Here is a 20,483-nt window from a genome sequence, read left to right as displayed (position 1 = left end):
ATCTTTCTTCCTCATTCTGATGTTCAGTTTGAACTTCAACAGGTCATTGTGAAATTGTCTACATACCTAGAACCATTGGTTGTTGGGGTGTCATTGGCTGATTAGATATTTGTGTTAAAGAGCAGTTGAACAGGTACACCTAATAATGTGAGTGTAATTTTACCTTGTTTAAGTAATACAATAAAGCCTTTGTAAGAATCATTTTGAAAGTGTGTTTGGAGAGTTGATTTTTAGAGATACAATTGTTGGAATGGGGTTAAAGGAAGAGGTACAGTATATCTGTATCATTTACATCCTTTTAATTCAGGTCAGTGAAGGTTACAGAATTGCAGAGTTAACAGAATCAACTGATACAAGCACTGCAATAAATTCATAATGACTCTTTCATATTGTCATATGTATGTATAGACAACTGTTTGGAGAGGTTACAGCAGTTTGAAAAAAAAAGTGGCATTTGTGTGTCAAGGACCAAGGAATGGGACAGATCCCCAAAGACAAGCCTTAAAACACAAAGCCCACAAATGTGGGAAAAGCACAGATGTATACCTCTCCTTTTTTGCTCCTTCTGTTTCCTTTCTCTAGATGTCAATCTAGTGAACACTTCCTGCTCTCACAACCTGCTCTCATGGTAAACACACCCACTATTCTTTCTAGTCACTTCAAGCCCTCATTCCCCCAACCTCTTTGAGTACTGATTGAGGCAGCAGATGCACTTTTCAGCCTCATTGTGCCCCAGCTGCTGCCTGTGCGTCCTTCGACAGCACCCATTATGTCTCTGGTCAGCTGAGAAACATTAAGATTAAAGTGTCAACGCTGTAGCTATTCCCATCGTCACTCGATCACACGATATCCATGACTCGTTTCTTTTTTTCTATGTATTGTGTGCTTTCTTTTAAAAAACACAAATATCAGAAAGAGTATCAGAAAACTAATCTTAATTTAGTTAAATCTGCTATTGCTGCTATCAAATTACAGTATAAAAATAATGGAACAATATGATAGGCACCACACACAGCAATGAACTTTATGAGATTTTCAGTCTGTCTGCAAAGCTCCAGACACAGTCACATAGCCTAAATAACAGACATTTCCCTTAGAAGCTGGTACAGATCAAAAATAGAGACAGAAGCAGTGCGTCTTAAAGCAGATAACTCATAAATTGGAAGGGAAATGGCATCTCACTAATTAAGAAAATTTTCATTTAGCCTGGAAGAAGAATTTGTTGCTCTATATAAAAAAAGCCTTCCATAAACCTAGGACATCTCACTATTCATCACTGATTGAAAACAACAACAACCCTAGGTTTCTTTAAGCACTGTAGCCGGGCTGACAAAAAGTCTGAGTTCAGTTTAGCCAAGCATTCCTTTAACCTTAACTAGTAATGACTTAAGGAATTTCTTCACAAATAAAACTTTAACCATTAGAGAAAGAATGCTCATAACCACCCCAGACATATCATTATGTAGAGGTATTTTCAATACAACTGATATTTTTTTAGATTCTCTCTCCAATTCATTTTTTTGAGTTAAGGTTTGCAATTACTTCCTCCAAACCATCAACATATCAATCAGATTCCATTCCTGCAAGACGGCTCAAAGAAGTCCTACCATTAATTAAGTAATGCTTCAATCTTAAATATGATCAATCTATCTCTATAACTGGGCTACGTACCACAGGCCGTAATTAAACCATTACTTAAAGAGCCATCACTTGACCCAGCTGTCTCAGCTAATTATAGGTCAATCTCCAACCTTCCTTTAATCTCACAAATTCTTGAAAGAGTAGTGATAAAACAGTCAACTGAGTTTCCATCAGATTTCAGAGCTCATCACAGTACAGAAACAGCTTTAGTGACAGTTGACTCATCTCTGTGCAGGATTCAGTACCATTCACCATAATATTTTTACAGAGTTTCGAGCATGCGATGTTAAGTAGTGTTTAAGTTACTTCGCTGCAGTGGTTTCTATCATATCTATTTTAGAGACTCCAGTTCGTTCTTGTAAATGGAGAGGCAGTAGTCTCACACACTAAGGTTAACTGTGGATTTCCACGGTTCTATGCTAAGACCAATTCTGTTTACATTATACATGTTTCCCCTAGGCAGTAACATTATATGGCATAGCCTTTTCATTGCTATGCAGATGATACCCAGCTTTATCCATGAAGCCAGAAGTTACACAACAATTAGTTAAACTGCAGAAATGTCTTAAAGGCATAAAGTCCTGGATGGCCTCTAATTTCCTAAATTCAGATAAAACAGAGGTTACTGTATCTTTTTACTGTGTTTAACCAGATACTTACTTCTGGAAGGCATTACCTTGGCCTCTGTGAGGAATCTTGGAGTCATTTCTAACCAGGATATTTCCTCCAGTGTGTATATTAAACAATTATGTGGGACTGTTTTCTTGCATTTACACAGTACCTCAAAAATTTGAAAAATCGTGTCTCAGACTGATGCTGTTCATGCATTTTTTTACTTCTAGGCTGGATTATTATAATCAGGTTGTCCTAAAAACTCCCTAAAAAGCCTTCAGTTGATCAAAAACGCTGCAGCAAGAGTATTGACAGGGAGTAGAAAGAGAGAGTATATTTCTCCTATATTGGTTTCTCTTCACTGGCTCTCTGTTAACCCTAGAATTGAATTTAAAATCCTTCTCCTAACACACAAAGCCTTGAATAATCAGGCACCATCGTATCTTAAAGACATCGTATTACCATATCTTCCCATTAAAGGACTTTGCTCTCAGACTGCAGGCCTATAATATTTAAAAGTAGAATGGAAAGAAGAGCATACCTCTCTTTTTGAATGAGTTTACCGTTAAGGCTGGATCAGGTGACCCTGAACCCTCCCACACTATATTACAACAGGCTTGGGGCTAGGCAGGAGGCTTCACATAATGGACCTTGTTTCACCTCTTTTCACTCACCATGTGTTTATACAGCACTCTGCATTTAATCATGAGTTATTATTAATCTCTGACTCTCTTCCTCAGTCTGTGTTTTGTCCTGTCTTCCACCCCTCATCCCCAACCAGGCATGGTCTCTCCCTCAGCCTGGTTCTCCCAGAGGTTTCTTCCTGTTAAAAGGGAGTTTTTCCTTCCCACTGTTGCCAAGTGCTTCCTCATACGGGGTCGTCTGATTGATGTGGATTTCCCTTTTTCTTTGCTCGGCCTTTACCACTGAATTGTATTTCATTGAGAGCTAATGGATAACTCTGAACAAAGACTACTGCTGTTGCAGTTTGCAATCATGATGCATTAGGCGGCACGATTTGTTTGTGCTGCCCAAGTGTGGTTCAGTTAATCGGATATTGAGGTTTCAAGTTAAATAAAGTCACAGGATGCACATCTAGGCTGACCTGGGAAACAAAATTAAATTGTTTTTTACAAAAACATTTCATTTGCCGCATCTAACAAAGGTGTCAAATGCATTTTCTTTTCAAATAAAATAGCTGTACCTGCTCATTGTCTTCTTTACTGCCCTCACTGCCTTCAACTTTCAATCGACAGAATAGCAATAACCAGTAATAGGAAATGTGTTTTGCCTGTGTCCTCTTATGCATACACAAGTATTAGGAAAGAAGGACAACAAACACATTTAAGCATTTCTTCATATTATCAATCACCTGTTTGTATATTACCTTTTATCCAGGTTGTTACAGTTTAAAGTGCTTCACAGAAGACTGATAAGACAATAATTAGACATAAGAAATAAAACATCTTACCACTAGTTGTGAAAAACTACAAAGAACAGGCCTATTTATAAGTCATGATATGTGGACTACCTGTACATATACATTTTAAATAACCTGTAATATTAGTTATATGCCTTGTCATATGGTTTAGGCAATATTAATAAATATGCTATGTGATATTTTTTGTACTCGATATAATCTTTTTTAAAAATGCTTATTTATAGGTCTTATCACTTATAAGTATTGTCTAACATTACCAGTTCTATCAACCACTGAAAATAATATGCATCAACACTATTAATATTAATATATTCTCATGTTGCACTCCTCGTCCCTTTGATTCTGTGTCATTTTTAGTAAAAACAGCTGCAATCAAAATTTGATTACTTTTTGTGCATCTGTCATTATAATAGCTTAAGCCTTTTCTGTCAGTAGCACAGCGTGGCAAGACTTAAGAGTCAGTATGAACTCATCAAAAGCTTTAAGACTCTAAAAGACTTCTTTTAATTCTATCCAGTGAATGTTCAGTGCCTAATAACTTATCACTGTACTTAGTTAATATGTCATTGTATAAATGTGCTAAGTAAAAGCCATATGCAGCCTATCAGCAGTGTGCAGTACTGTTCAGCAGTGGACATACTATTTAAGCAGATTATACACTTTTGCCTGGTGCTCCACATTAAGCTGACAGTTCACGGAGGCTGAGATGCGGTGAAGGAACGTGTGCTGATGAGTCTTAGCTTATAGCTGTATCCATGGGCACATTTACAGGTTCCTCTCACTGAAGAAGGTCATAAGGACTCGGATGCTACAGCCTCTGGGACCTGCCAGAAGTGCTGGGCAGATGGGCATTTGGACAACTCGAGGTGCTTTTGTATGCATGTAAAAATGGGTAGGAATATGTAAGCACATGTAGTACAGAACATCAGTTTGCACTCTGTGTGTGTGTGTGTGTGTGTGTGTGTGTGTGTGTGTGTGTGTGTGTGTGTGTGTGTGTGTGTGTGTGTGTGTGTGTGTATCAAAGTTTCACTGAGAGAGCAGACATTTTGTGTGGTAATTACAGCCTGTTTGTTCCATCAGTGTGCCTGGCTGCCTTCATGCAGCATTTCTGCACACCTCTTGCTTAACACATTCCTAACTGCTAGTGACCCCAACGCAGTGATGTCTTGACTAATGGGCAGTCAGAGATGGAGAACATCGACAGCTGAACAAAAAGAGGGGGGATAAACCGATAGTACACAGATAAAGATGCATGAATTCAACTCTTCACTTGTTCTCTTTTAGCTTCCTTAATCTTCTCCCACACCTCCTTTAATGTAAAGAGAGCCATTGATTATTGATTCCTTGATACAATCTAACTATAATTCACAAAGTACTGCTTGCCTGCTCCAGAATAAAGGCATCCAGCCCAGAAGCCAGGAGTGCCAGCTGTCTTGAAGCGATTGTTTACAAACCCACTCACAAAGTCATGGTGCAATGGAGTGAAGCACTATGCACAAGGCCATCATTTTTCAAAAAGTTTAGGGGTAGAGTTTGTTCTAAAAGACGAAGAAGAAAAAGGAAGCAAAGATTAGTCTAAATTTCTCTCAGTTATTTACAACACGAGGTAGACCTACCTCTCTATTTCTAAGATATAGTATTATAATTAACAGGGTTTTTGTTTGTTTTGCAGGTTTATCTGCTAACTTTATTACCAAAAAGACTGCAGGCTCATCCCAAAATTAAAATCATGTGGTTGACATAAAGGGACCAGAAGATACATTCTGTTATCATGCTCAGGAAGCCCTAAAGGACTGAGTGATAGACCCTCCTCCAAAAATATCCTCACAGGCATTTCAGTATCTGTGTATGGAGACTGTCAAAGGGCTTTACCTTACACCAGAAAGTGTCTTGAGGCAGCTGTTGTTATGAAATGGCATTCTATAAATAAAACTCAATTAAATAGAATTGACTTGGAGGTACAAAGACCAAAATCTATTTACAAGCTTTGCAAAATTCCAACAGTCACAAATCTAGTATTTTTCCCCAAACCGTGCCAATCGTGCTTCCATGAAAATAAAAATAGCCAGTAAGCTTGAAATGTGGATTCTTTTCTACAAAAAAAATATCCAGAGTTACACCTGAGATGAATTGTTATGCTTTATCTAGAGTCTGCAGCCAACATCATTATCCTGAAAAAACAGAAACATAGACAGATGTTGACATTGTTTATAGACCATTTTAACATACATAAATAAACAGAATTTTTAAGCCATTTACATTTATGTACATCTGAGTTCTGTCTCATCTGTTACACGGTTGGACTGTTACAACTATTGCCTCTCTGTCCCTGATGTCAGTATGATAAACCCATTGATGCCAGTGCTTCAGTGCGTTCAAGGACTACCTCGAACCGTCATTGAGGTAAGGTGCACAACATCAGTTAAACTTTAATTTTGGAACAATTTAAACATAGAAAATGACAAAAAAAACATCAGCAGATGGTTGTTCAGAGTTTAAATGTTTGCCGAGTAGCTCTTTGATGTCTTACTTAGGCACTGAGGTGCTCTGCTAAACACTATAATGCTTACAAAGTCAAAATGAATGTCTTTGTAGTAAGCTTAAACGCTGTCTATCTTGATCATCCTGCTAACTGAGACAAAAAAGTATTAGTCTTAAACTAATCTCTCTAACTAAGGGCATGAGTTTGAGATATTAAACTAAGTACTTTCATCTGATCCCTTATTTCCCAAGTGTTTAACACAGCACATGGAGCTAATGCAGGACTCAAATTGGATGCCCTTCCTGACACAACCACTTGCTTGCGGTCCTCTGATGCTGGATTTGTGCCTCCTCCTTGTGCCAAAGTGGGCATCTGTTGCATGCAAGTTGATTGTGTTAACCACTACACCCTGCAACCATCAGTTTGAGATATAAAACTGAAAGTCATGTTAACGTCATTCAGTATAAATCAAGGGATCATCAGTGGATCCTAGGGATTCATCCACCAAGGATGGTGCGTGCCTTTGTTGAAGTAATCCAAATTAGTCACCTGGATGAAAGTAGAATACTTACCAAAATGCCAGCTGATGACTTATCACGCCCTAAAAAGTAACAATTTGTTACTTTTCTTGTCTCACATGTTAGTAAACTGAATATCTGAGAAAAACCAAATAGTCTTTTACGCTAGCCAAGTGGCCAGTGGACCAGCAACAGCTAGTTCTTGGGCTCTTCCGGTGTAGCCAGTGAACATCCAGGTTACAGCTTCTTTTTAAATCAGTTTTTCACAAATGCAAATAAATTTAAAACAACTAACAAAACAGTGAATGGTAGTTTTAAAGCTTGATGGGTCACCAGAACATGGAATAAAGACAGGCTATTAATGGGGGAAAAAAACCAAAAATCTGATCTTTTACTCTAGATTCTACAATATTAATGAAATATCTGATCATAGGAATGAACTATTTTGTAACCATTTCTATAACTTCTTTAAAAATTGAAATAATATAAAAGATAATTGTCGCATTGTATGCTGTTTGTGAGCAAAAACTTGTGTGTGAAACCAGACTTTTTAAACTTCTTCAACAATTGTTTGTTTAATTAGAGACACAAACGGTTATTTCAGGTTACAGTATTTCACCAGCCTTGCACTTCTTCTGTTTACTCATTACCTGAAACTGTCAAGCTGGAACAGGTTCCCAGTGCAGGTGAGTGCCTTCCAGCTTTCTGTGCATCATCAAAACCTGTTTTCGTTTAGGCAGCTATTGCCCTGGGCTGGTTCAGCAAAGAGTATGAACAACTTGTGAACAGCGTTTGAAATGATGTCGTCATCCTCCCATCAGGGTGTTGACAAAAATAAACAAAAGGTGCATTTACAGTCTGCAGCTACTTTCCAACAAGTCCAATGACCTATAGAGCAACTAAAATTGGAACTTGTTCAGAGGAAAGTGAAGAAATCTAAGAATTTATGTATTTAAATATTTAATGTTGAGTCCTGCAGTGGTAATTCAGAGAGGGTGAGCTGAAAGACTATACAAGCCAAGAGCAGACAAAGTTATCTCTAGTGATCAGCATAGTCCCTACTCAGATAATATCAGGTCTGATAGAACATTCTGAGCATCCTCCACCTCCAGTGAGCCGTAGGTTTGGGTGCAGAGGAGACTCCGTTGATTTTATATCTGCTCTGCGTTGTGATTGTAGTTCATTCATTGTCCATTAAATATTAATCAAGCGGAAAGTGTTGAGGAATGCAAAACCCACTGAACATGGAATGTTTTCACAGGCCACTGGATGTCCTACCAGTCCACTGCACTAAGTATGTGGAGTTTAAAGAGCATAAAGACACCAGGAATGTTGGAAGGTTGGTATGAGAGGAGGGAGACAGCCAGACTGTGACTAAGGAAGCGCTGGCACTGGGAGTGGTGTTACACACTTGTTAGTGTCTCTCAAGTCAAAAACAATCACACCTCTGACTGTGAAAACACACGGAAGCTTTTTAATGAGAACGCGCACAACTTCAACTGTGGAATACTCATTAGAGGCTAGGGGCTCGGAAGCTCATAAGAGTGGTAATTAAATTTAAGAGTCTGTTATCCAGGTGTAGATTAACAATCTGTGACATTTTCATACAGATAAGTTCCTGCTTCCTGTCTTCTCTGCAGAGCACTGCTTCAAACTGAAACAAGTTCAACAAAGCTTTTATACATTTTGTTGTGAACAGCCAGAGTCAGGCAGGTCTGTTGCAGGAAAAAACATCCTCCACAGCACTGCAAGTGATGTGCTTCAGTGTTCCCAGCAGCGACAGAACTTTGTTGGAAATAAACAGAGAAAGAACAATGTGCTTGGAATCGGAAACTATAAACAACATTGCTGATCCGACACAGAAAAATCAACAGAAGCTCAGAAATTTCATTTACTGAACTCCTCAGGTTAAAAGTGATGAAGATAGGATCTGAATGACAAGCGAGCTCGAGGAAGTAAGTTGCAAAATAACACCACAGCATGAGCGATTAGTACTAAAGATGTCAGCAAAAGAAGAAAGGAAAACAAGATGCCTGTGGACTGCCACTTAAAAGTGTTGGGCTTCACGTGAGAATCAGGTCAGTACATAATTATAATAAAGGTCAATCAAATGGACCAATATAGCAAGGCCATGATGATCCACTTGGCAAAGTAAATCCACTTGGCATCTTTCTTGGCCTTCAGACAACAATTCTGATGGCTAAAGATCCAAACAGGACAGGCAGGAAAAAAAAAAAGAATCAGGTCAGGCATTAGAGAGACAGCTGTGAAGAGAAACACAAACAGACAAGAAGGTACTGCTGTGGGAACTTTGGGAAAACCCGACTTGTCATGAATTGGACTTTTTGAGAAACAGCATGCACACCTCTCACTGAAGTATTACTCTCAGGCCAAAGCTACAAGAAATCTTTCTCAGGCACCTTTACCATAATGGGAAGAGAGGATGAGTGCCTCATTGCCTCAGGCTCAGTAAAAGCTCCTGACTCGCTGACTACCAAAGAAGCCCACGAGCATCAACAGTTATCACTAATGATCTCTGATAAGTTATCACCGACCCACGCTGACATTTTGACCACTTGACAGCTTATGTTGCTTTTAAAATAAATTAAAAAACAGATACAGCACTGCTGAAACCGACTACACCATCTATCACCATGTCATGTAACATGGACACACATTTATCCAAATATAGTGTGTTTATTTTCTCTTTTTATTTTCTCTTCTGAATTCCATTCAATCACCGTCTAATTGATTTAATTCTCCAGATGGTCTAGAGCCGAATGCAGGGAAGAATACAAAGTACAGCTGAAGGTTGCCCTCTGATTCCCATAAGCTGTCTGACCTCCTTGTTTCTGCTTAATACGTCTTAAAATACCCATATGTTTAGGGAGTTCTATAAAAATTGCACATGAACAAACGTACAGATTTACAATTAGATAAACAGCTTACCTTTGTTCTCACCCATCCTGCAAAGATGAGACCTAGTAGAAGAACTGAAATTATGGTGACCACGTGAATCAGTGGTTGACTTCCATGCAAGAGTGAACGCTGGGAGCATTTCTAAATGATTATATCCATTTAACCTTACTGGAGAAATGTGAAACAGGCGAGAAGCAAGTTGTTTAAATAGCCTCGCCTCAAACGGCAATCAATAATGTTTTGTGAACTGAGCCCGGCCACAGCGTGCAGACTACAGCAGCAATTAAAAGGGAGACAAAAGTTTATGAGAAGAGGCTGAAAGTGAGACAATAATGCGTGTATAAATGGAGTGGAAAAAATTGGAGAGCAACGCGAAAATTGATTGATGCAAACAGGTCAAAATGAAAATGTTCAGTGGATTGTAGTTGCACCTGTACAGATAACAGCATGTGTTTACCAGCTATTGGTCTTTCATTGTCTGTTCCCTTTAAGGTCAGCTTTGTCAAGAACACTTGCAAGAGCCTCACAGAGTAAATTCACAGGTCAAAGTTCACCAAAGATGACTGTACGCCAGGCATGTCAAGACATTTTATAGCACTGATCACTGTGATTTTACTTAAATTAACTGATAAAGTCTGAAATACTTGATCAATGATAAATGATAAATGACTGTGTGACCCAAGAGAGTCCCAAGAGTCTCTGCACTGAACTGCTGGCGACGGTGCTTATGGTACATGAAAGAAAATTAAAGCAGAGCATGAGAATGGGAGCCGTAGGCGGAGAGAGGGTGAAGCAATAAAATACTCAGACTCAAATAAAGGAACGATGGGAGACATGCTATTCTTTTCAGATGAAAGCCTTTTCCATCTAAGTGTGAGCCAATTATTTTTCTTGTTGAGAGAAAATATGAACATCTGTGTTTGCCGTGAATCAGTGAATAATGGCAGACCACACAAGGACCTCTGAATGTGCACACACACAGAAGCACATAGGCAAACAACCACACATGCACACACACATTTGCCCTGTGGGCTGGGTGACGTCATGTTTGTTGTAGGGTGGGCGGCTCCTGATTGAAGATTAACGTCTAAAACTGCCAAAGGTGCTTTAGGCGTTTAAAGATGGACAGAAGCACAACATTCCCACATTAGACTCTTACAGCTGAGAGATAAGGAACTCTTCTAAGTTGTAGCCCTGGGCCTGAGAGGGCCTGGAACCCCTGACTGACAGGCTCAAGCAGATTTACTCTCTGGAGCTGACATGAGGTTCAAGAAAAAACAACATTCTTTGGCTGACTGGTCTTGTAACATAAAAATGCTCTCATAGTCTCTCCCAAGACAGTTTTAGGTTTGGGAATGTTTATGGTAACATAAAAGAATTCCCTCTGGAAGGATCCCATACAGACTGCTATAACTACTGAGCCATGTCACCGGTCAGATAACTGGCAGGAGCCTCTGGCATGAGAAGACTGTGACATGCAGCATCTCAGATCCACATAGCTGTAAATCTAACCACACTGACAAGACAGGGATAGATCCTGGCTTCCCATGCAGGAGTCCTACAGCCTGGTCATACACCACTAAAATAAAGATGATTTGTTTTCAGAGAAAGTTCCACTGTGATTCAACAACACTCCCGACATGTGGATTCCTTTCTATGGAACAATAACACTTATACACTGATATCACTGATGCTGTTATTCAGAACATATCAGCATGTTCAAATTAGACATTTTTAATGACTGAAAAAATTAAAGTTAGAAATAGAGCAGGGTGATATGATCAAAAATATTTATCACGATATACATTTGAAAATTTGCGATAATGATATAACTGACTATATAATTGACACTAGACAAAACTCCACAACTTTATTAATGCAAAAAAAAAAACATCAATGTATTTTCACTTAAACAAGAAGCTGTTTTTTGCATTAAAGTTATATAAAAATTTAACAGTGCAAATTCCTTGCTGACAGTTTAACCAAAAGGCATTTCCAGTGGAAATTGGCCGACATATCCTCAGCATAACCATGTATAATATCCAGAAATCTTAAAAAGAGGTTATACACACACAATACGGTAATATTATGTTGAAGCACAGTACGTATCACTCAGCGAGGCTCCTGCCTACTATAGTTGTAATGCTCCGACAATCCATCAAGCGGTGCAGCTTCGTAGCTTAGCAAAGTCGTACTAAAACATTTGACAGATTTTCGAGCGCTGTGTACATAAAATCATTTCGAGGTGAGTAAACACAACCAGAATTCATACATAAGGCACACGGGATTATAAGGGGCACTGTCGATTTTCAGAAAAATCAAAGGATTGATTTTAAGTGTGCCGTATTTTCCAAAAAACACGGTAATAACGACAGCCGCTAGCATGCTCTACCAAAAATAGTGCTTTGTTGTGTATCTGACAGACGAAAGCTAAACCAGTTCCACACCACTGAAGTTGCAGCATTTTTACAAACCAATTCTGGTTCATCTGTTTCGTTCAACGTTCCGCTTTCGCCCTTCTCATTCTCTGTCACCGCAGTGCTTTTTCCGCCATGTGCATATGAAAACAAAGGCACTGCGCATGCGTGTTTTACCCATATTCTATCACGATATTTCATTTTCTTATCGTTGCCCAACATTATACCGGTATTACCGTGAACGGTATGATATGGCCCTTAGAAAGCCCCTGAAAGTAATGAATGTGTATGGAGTTGAAAATAAACGTAATTAATTAATTTCGCACAGGGTTGAGGAATGAAGTCCATTGATGAATTATTTGTCAGCAAATTACTTAATAAAATATCCAAAGGAAACAAAACTTTATATAAATCTTGATCGGATGTCTGAAAATGTGTAAAATGGGGAAACTTAATCAAACGAGCAGACAAAGATTAGCCCAGTACTAGCCAGTATGTCAGCCAACTGCTGCATCCATCTAAATCTGAGGAAAGCTCTTAAATGGTTATAGCTGTTACGGGTCCCTTCAGGCCCATCCTGTCTGAATTATCCACGCCATAACCCCTTTCACCTCCCCACAGTTGCCTGACCCTGAGCCAGATCATGAGAAGAGGCAGCCACACACAGTGGACAACTCATGAAAGAATGCACACACAAGACACAGAGAGACATGGCTGGCACCAAAGTTTCCAGCACTAGCAGATGTCCTGAGTTAACAAACAAACAAACAAACAAAAAAAAACCGTCTAAAAACAAAAGGCATCTCGAGTTGGCTAGGTCAAAGCAATTTGTCAAAGAGATGACTGCTGAAAAAGTTGGAGAGGGAGTTGGAGGCAGTGCCACCCTGTCGCACCCAGGGACAGACACCACGGCAGGGCTAGGAGACGATTGATTTAATGTCAGCCTCTAAGACACAGCACAGACAGAGACGTGAAATAGTCTTACCTGACGTGTCCCACATATTCAGTTCAATCCGGTGCTTCTCTATTTCAAAACTGGCTGTGTAGTTTTCAAACACTGTGGGCACATAGTTCTGAAAATAAAAGATTTATTTTAGTTACCCGATGAAAAGGGGCATAATAAGCCTCTGTTTATAGTGACTGTGATTAGACTGCTGAGAGTATGACATTTGAAACGATGCAGCTGACAAATACAATAAAGGCAGACACATTTCACAGCTGGGCTGCCTCAAATGCTTTCGGGGATATTATGTTTAGAAACACAGCAAAGACAAAGCCTTAAAGTTTTGTAGTCTGTATTGGAGACACTACAGTTCATTTAGTCATTTTACAGTCCTTTATTTCATGTCTGCGCTAAGGTTCTTTCTCCTTCTCTTCTTTGAGCATTAGTGTGTTTAGACAGGTGGATGTAACCTGCCGGATTAGTGCTGAAACTGAGCTGCCGAGTAGAGCGTTACATTTAAATGACGGTGCTGTAGTTATTCATAAACTCCGCGGTTCCCTCCTCTACAGAAAGACCGAAGTTTCGACTTTTTTTTAATAGCTGGACCTACCTCTGGGTAGCAGTCCTTGGCAAAAACGTGCAGGAGCGCAGTTTTCCCACATTGCGTATCCCCGACCACCACAATCTTGCAACGGCTCCCTAGACTGTCCATGGTTTGTCCGTCAGACGTGTATTCTTGACACGGAAAGGTGTTGCATCCAGCATCCGATAAGAGGCGCAGCGGAATTCAACACTTTGAAGAAAAATTAGCAAATACATGCGCAGAGCCGGTGCGCTTTATCCAGCTTCTGCTGTCCGACGCGCAGTGCCCCGGTCCCACTGACACACTCCGTCTGACACTCCGCTCCCGTAACTGCGAGCAGGACGCACACAGCCCACCCTGGAAACTCCGCTACTTTGTTTACTGGCCACGCCTTCCTCATTTTCACATATGAGCCACATCGTTCACATGTTGTATGCTGCTCTTATTATTATTAGAAATTAAGGTCCAACTATACAAATGGTTCACAGGGTTTGTTTTTCTCTTGTATGATTTCACTGAAAAAGCGACCCAGTGTTCATGGAAACCAATCAGTGCTATTTTATGCCTGTAGTGATTGTATTCTGTTGCATCAGAAACCTAATTAAGTCCACAAAAATGATATCACTAGGGTTAGACTACAGCTAATTATCTCAAAGTTAATAAGGACTCAGTATCATGTCTTTATTAACTTAACTGTGTGATATTTCATGATGAAACGCGTTTAACATAAAATTGGAGCATCTGCTTAAATCTGCCTTTTCCCTTTTTAAAAAAAGGCCTATTTAATATAAAATGAATAAATACGTAATAACAAAAATTCAAAGCCTGCTCAGTAACGTTTTGTGATGGGTTTTGATTTACTTACTGACCAGCTACAGGGGAGGAATTATACTTTTTGCTAATAAATTATTGTAAATAGGCTTAAACTTATGGATGTGTTTATCATCATTTTAAATATAGAGCTATAACTATAATGTGAAAAAGTTAAAGGGGTAAATTCCAATTTCCCATTAAGATTTACATGGTCTTATTAGCCCTAATGTGTCTTTGAGAATATACATTATTAAATGTTTGTTATGTAATATTTTTTAAAATGCTTTTTAGGTATTTTTAGGAGGGATAGCTGTTTGTCTTATGATAATTACCAAATGTAAAACCTTATTTCACTGTTGGCAAAGCTGCATAAATGCTCAGGACATTGTGCCCCTCGATTTAATGCCAACGTGACCTTTTAATGGTGATACAATAAATGCAGCATACCATGATAAAATAGTCCATCAAATTAAGTAGTTAGAGGTGAATGGGCTGTTTTATGGCTCTTGTAGCCCTTCAATTAGTTGATATTCCTTAGAAGTGCGTGCCCCGCAGGGGAGTTAATGTTTTTGTGAATGAGATAATGAAATGACGCGGTACCACGTGCCAAGACACAGCGCTTGACTCAACTCTGGTTGTTTGAAGACCGACACCGCCTCCTTGTGGACGAAAAAAAAGTGTCAGCTCATATAAATGTGGGCTATACAACAGCAGTGACCCCAAGTCATAAGCGTATAAGCCAATACAAGTTACCTGAAACTTAATAAATCAATCACACTTTATTTGTTTAGCATCTTTAATGCAGGTTAGTGCAGTTCAAAATACTTCACAGATTAAGGACAAGCCAATAAGAGATTAGACATATCAAGAATTAAGAAAACAAAAATATGCAGCAATAAGCGACTTTAAACTACTCAAAGAGTTTTTTGTATTAATGAGAGAAATAAATCCGAATAGGACTATGAGCAGACAGATGCCTCTGTTCAGTAAATTTTTCTAATCCTGGATGTAGATTTAAAAAAAAAAAAAAGTTCATTGAAGCACTTTAGAATATCACATTTTTCACCTAAATTACCTGAATCTTTAAGAGCTGACATCTCGTCTGTGGTTACATCGCTGTACAAAGTTTTATTATTTTCCAAAAGGAGTTGGGATCATTACGGCGTTCAGTGGTTTTTGAGGTAGAATTCTGATTAGGCCTTTTTTAATTAAAGAGGTTGTCTAAAAATCAGCCAGTGTGCCTCAGATTTAGCTTTTCTGGCCCAGGTGGCATCTCTCTCTGTGAGGAGATGGAACAGAAAAAAAAAATAAGGATTGTCTCAGCTTTTTTCTCTAAATTTGTGAGAGGGCACATGTTTATCTATAATTTTGATAAAAGCATCATAAAAGTATTTTTACACTGGGTCTACATCAGTAAACCTAGTGTGGTAGCTAGGTAGATTCTATTCTAGTCACAGCCTGTAAAACGTGGGAGAAAAAAATCAAGGAAATGCTTACAATCGTGTTTAAAATATTAACTATTTAACTATTTGTGGTCTTGATTATGAGGGCTTTGACTGTCTGACTGCATCTACCACTCAGTGTTCAACGATATCATTTGCAAAAATACCAATACAGGATAAATTGAAACATCAGTACCAATTACTCAATCAAATCTTATTTTCTATAGCACATTTGATGAATCTTAGTGCAGTTCAGTGCTTCACAGATGACTAATAGGCCAATAATTAAAACTGCATAAAAAAAATTAATAAAATTACAATGATTTGCAGTAATAAGCAATTATATAAATTAATTAAAGAGATTAAAAATCAGACATAAGTCTTAATAATAAATACATCTGGGGAAGATTAGAATATAGAATATGGTAATATAGAGATAACGCTGATATATTATAAAGGTGGAAGTAAGTGCTGAAAAAACAAGGCCCTAAAACATATGAAAAGCTCAAAAAATGTAATCTGGGTAAATTCAGAGTATCTTTGCTTTTGTCAGATGATCTGTTTGGTTACCTTGTATCCATCTTTTGTTGATATTGCTTTTTGTGCAATATTTTCATTTCCTGTCTTGCTTTACCATCGTTTTTGTTCATTTTGCCTTCCTCTGCATTCTACATTGGATAACTCGCTTATGCACACCTGAGCTAAATATTAACATTTGTGTTACCGTGTTTCATTATGTATCATACCACAACAATATGTTGAAAGTATTCTGCCAGGGTTTATATGTTATCTTGGTTACAGGCCTTCTGTAACTGTTTGCATGGAATGAATCAGTGTTTTGTCTAAACATAACAAAAAAAACAAAGGATCCATTTCAAAATGTCTCTTTAGGCAATTTGTTACAAACTGGGGTTTTTTTTTGCAAAATTACGATTTGATGCCCTTTTTTTTTAGTTGAATCTATAAAAAATGAGAAAGATAATACAATTCGACAGTTTTGCACCACCAAGGCAATTCCCCAAGAGCTATTAGCTGAAAACTTAGAACATCTCTGCATAGTGTGCAAATCGTCCTTAAGAAACTGAGGAAACTCAACAAATAAGGAATAAAAGAAGAAGTGGCAGGCCTAAAAAACTATCTACAGCATTTCAAAAGTATCTAAATCTCATGTCCTAGAAACAGGAAAGAATTCAGCAAAGACCAAACACAGGACCTGAGAGATGCATGTGGCTCTTCAGTTTTCAGAAGCCTCATTAGAAATGGTGTCAATAGACGAGTGGATGTCAGGAAGCCATTCCTAAGGAAGAGAAACAGGAAGAAAGGTTGAAATATGCCAACATACACAGGAACTGGATTGAAAATTAGTGACATCAGGCCTTACGGTCTTATCAATCCATATTTGAACATTTTCATTCAACTTATCATCAATATGTATGAAAGAAGTCCGGAGAAAGGTAAAACTGTGATTGTCTACGATTATCTGTAAAACATGGTCCTCTTTCATAGTTTGGGGCTATAATTTAGCAGTGCTATTAAAAGCATACCTGAACAGAAAAACAAACAATGGATTGGCTTTCCGAGAGCTTGGACCTCATCTTGAGAGAGAACAGAGCAAAAGACATCCAACATCCAAAGAACAGCTTTGAATGTCCCTCAAGAGGCCTGGAGAACTATTCTTGAAAAAAGAAATGATGAGAAAGAGAGTTCAGGCTGTGCTGAAGAATAAAGATGCTCATACCAAATATTGACTTTCAAACTTGTTGGAATTGTACAATTTGTTTTGCCCTGTGTACTATGTATATTTATTTCAATTAATTTGAGTGAAATGAATCTTTAAAAAAGTAAATGCTTCATGTTGGAGTCATTAGAGCAGCAGGTGGCAGTATTCATTCATTTTTAAAGCAGGCTTTTGTTTTGTTTTACTCGGGGAACAAAGACCTGTAGCATGCAGAAATTTAGGATGTTTTCAAGATCATTATCAGTTTAAGAAAACTTGTGTGCATTATAATAACTATATCTAAAGATTTCATGGAGTTTAATTTTACTTAAACAGCATACCTCTGTTAAGGGACCTGGAGACCTGGTTTGTTAAAATAGCTGAACACGAGGGAAACAATACCTCACACAAGAAAAAGAGACAGCCTTACTCTGCAGAATGCACAAACCACTCACATTACCCACATTGCATTTATTTGCATAAAAGTGTTTGTAGTAAAAAGTGGGAGATTTGCATTCACCGTAATGTTGACGGTTCAGTCTGCTTTACCTGCCATTGCCAGTTTATCATTATGACTGTGCTGAATACTGCTAAATGCTAAGAGATGCTTGACAGTCTACTCAGCCAGCAAATTCATTACACCCATGGATTAATAGTGCAGATATGGCAGTGGATCATTCGACACCAAACTATAACCAATTTTTGGAAATGCCCAGTGGGTGATCATCTTATTTCCAAGCTTTCAGTTTCTGTAAATGTGCCAAGTACAACTGATTGAGACTGAAGGCTTTACAGTGAAATTATTACAGTCTGCATTTTATTTCAAACCCAACATAAAAACTGAACCGTGTTGCCTTTTTGCTTTGAAATACTCGCATTTCGAACCTCCCTCCAGGTCAGCCTTTGTGGCAGTTGTACCTGTAATGCTAAGATCAAAAAGTTTTGGGTGGATCTAATGGATTAAGGCACACACATACACTTTTTAGCACAATTAGCTTCTTAACCTCCTCCCGTCACAGAAATTGCACAGATCATAGGTCTGTCACGGAGATTCTGATTCTTGGGGTTTGAACTGGTCAAGATAAAATCTTAAATAGTGAAAAGAATTTTACTCTTCAAGTCCCTGAAGAGAATCGATATGATACAGCCAGAGTAGGATAAATTCAAAGTAACAGTTTAACTTTTCACAATCCACAGTCAAAAATAGTTGCCTATGAACCTTATCTTAATGATAGGGTTCATAAGCAAAAAGGGCTGAAACCACAGATTAAGCAAGAAGCCAGTTCTGAAAATGATTTCCTCCTCAAGGATAATGTAACCAAACCATACAGGAAAAAAACTACCTTTGTTTTATTAACAAGGTAAAAACATTCACCAATAAGCTGATAAGTCACCATAGCCACACAGCTGTATTCATTTCATACATTTGCAGTAATAATTCATGCTGACAGCCACGTGGAGGGTTTAAGTGAGCTCTCATTGATTTTTTTTTCTCATAGATTTGTTGTTAGTCCCACAATTTGCCCAGTTTTAATGGAAATGAAAATATGTGTGTGTTTGTAGTTCACACACACACATCCTCGGTGACTAGCCAGACTCCCTGCAGACTCGGTCTATTATTTCCTGGCAGTGTGGTGACACAGTACTTTATTCAGGCTGAATTACACCACCGAGCAACATAGTGCATTCAGTAACCTACTTAGACAATAGAGAAAGTCTCCACACTACACCAGGTGTCCAGTACATCTTTGGTCCTACTTTCCTTTAATTGCAAGCCTATTCTGTGATGGACATGTTTTCGAAGCCCCTTTGTCGCTGCTACATGAAGCCATTTTCCTGACTTGTCATAGTTAAAGTGAAGAAAGGCCTCTCAGATGTGAGAAACCTGAACATAGCGATGTACAGAGTGGCTCAGTGCTGTTGGGAAACAATAGACATCTGCCTTATAACATTGTGTCAAAGTGACAGATCAATAATGCCTGCATCCTACATCATTACACTGCTGTGGGATATTGATTGCTGAGTTTGTGCTGAGTGGCACTTTACAGCCACAAGGTGTCTCACCACTCCTCTTGTGGTCACAGCTCTCTGAACACTGGGCTAGGCCCTCAACTCTAAAGGCATTGAGCTGATGAGTGGAAATGTTTCTGTTTGGGACAAAATATAAGCAGCTGCGTGTGCTACTTGCTGTATGTTTTTGTTCGCAACAAGCTTCTAAAAAATTCTAAAATTATACAGCGAATAATATTCACAGTAAAGCTGGGAATGTTATGAGTGCCAGTGTTCCACTTTTGGAAGAGTCATCCTGCCCCGTGGCTCTGGATCCTCCTTTCTGTGGAAGGATAACACAAAGCAGGTTATATCGTTTCATCAAACACTGGCTTGACCTCAACACAAGCTCATATTTTTTTCTGAGCTGTCTGTGCAGGGAAGTTACAACAATGAGCAGTAAGCAGGTCCAAAGTTCCTGCAAATCCTACTGCAGAATAGGCAGCATAAACAGACGTTTCCTGTGGCTCCTGGTGTTCCACAAACCTCACTGTTAAACAGGCTGCAGTAAACAGCCAACACATTCCTGCTAAAAGAAATATTAAATAAACATGTTTATATAATTCAGTGCCTAAAATGAAAAGCCTACTGAGTCTATGGTGGTATTTTTGTGTCACATGGTGTAGTTAATCTTGTATTAATCTTTAACTGCAGCTTTCTTTGAAGTGCTTTTCTATTTTTAAAGCTACTTTTTCCTTTAACCACAGCACCTTAATATTCTTAAGAGGACTGGAAGGAATAGCAGGCTTGAACGTTTTTCCAAGGATTGCTTTACTTGCCTTTCAGTCTTAATTGACATTTTTTGTAAATCATCCCTCTGCTTAATGCAATATAGGCTCATTCTATAGTCAAAGACAGACAGCCAAATCCACCCAGTCATACAAGCCAATCCCCAAGCTTCATCAG

General features: G+C 38.6%; 1 protein-coding gene across 1 annotated transcript in view; it reads right to left on the bottom strand.

The window, feature by feature from the left end:
• rnd2 (Rho family GTPase 2) overlaps positions 1–13,910 on the bottom strand; it is a 33,514-nt gene extending 19,604 nt beyond the window's left edge. Inside the window, exons 1-2 of the mRNA XM_026164326.1 lie at positions 13,584–13,910; positions 13,016–13,103 (exon numbers count right to left, since the gene is read on the bottom strand). Coding sequence (XP_026020111.1) covers positions 13,016–13,103; positions 13,584–13,685 — 190 coding nt within the window. The 5' untranslated portion in view covers positions 13,686–13,910. The remainder of the gene's footprint in view (positions 1–13,015; positions 13,104–13,583) is intronic.
• Positions 13,911–20,483: the final 6,573 nt, after the last annotated feature.

The sequence above is a fragment of the Astatotilapia calliptera genome, chromosome 4 (assembly GCF_900246225.1).
Source record: "Astatotilapia calliptera chromosome 4, fAstCal1.2, whole genome shotgun sequence".
Taxonomy (NCBI): Eukaryota; Metazoa; Chordata; class Actinopteri; order Cichliformes; family Cichlidae; genus Astatotilapia; species Astatotilapia calliptera.
The sequence above is the reverse complement of the archived record's forward strand: the minus strand, read 5'-3'. Positions and strand labels throughout refer to the sequence as shown.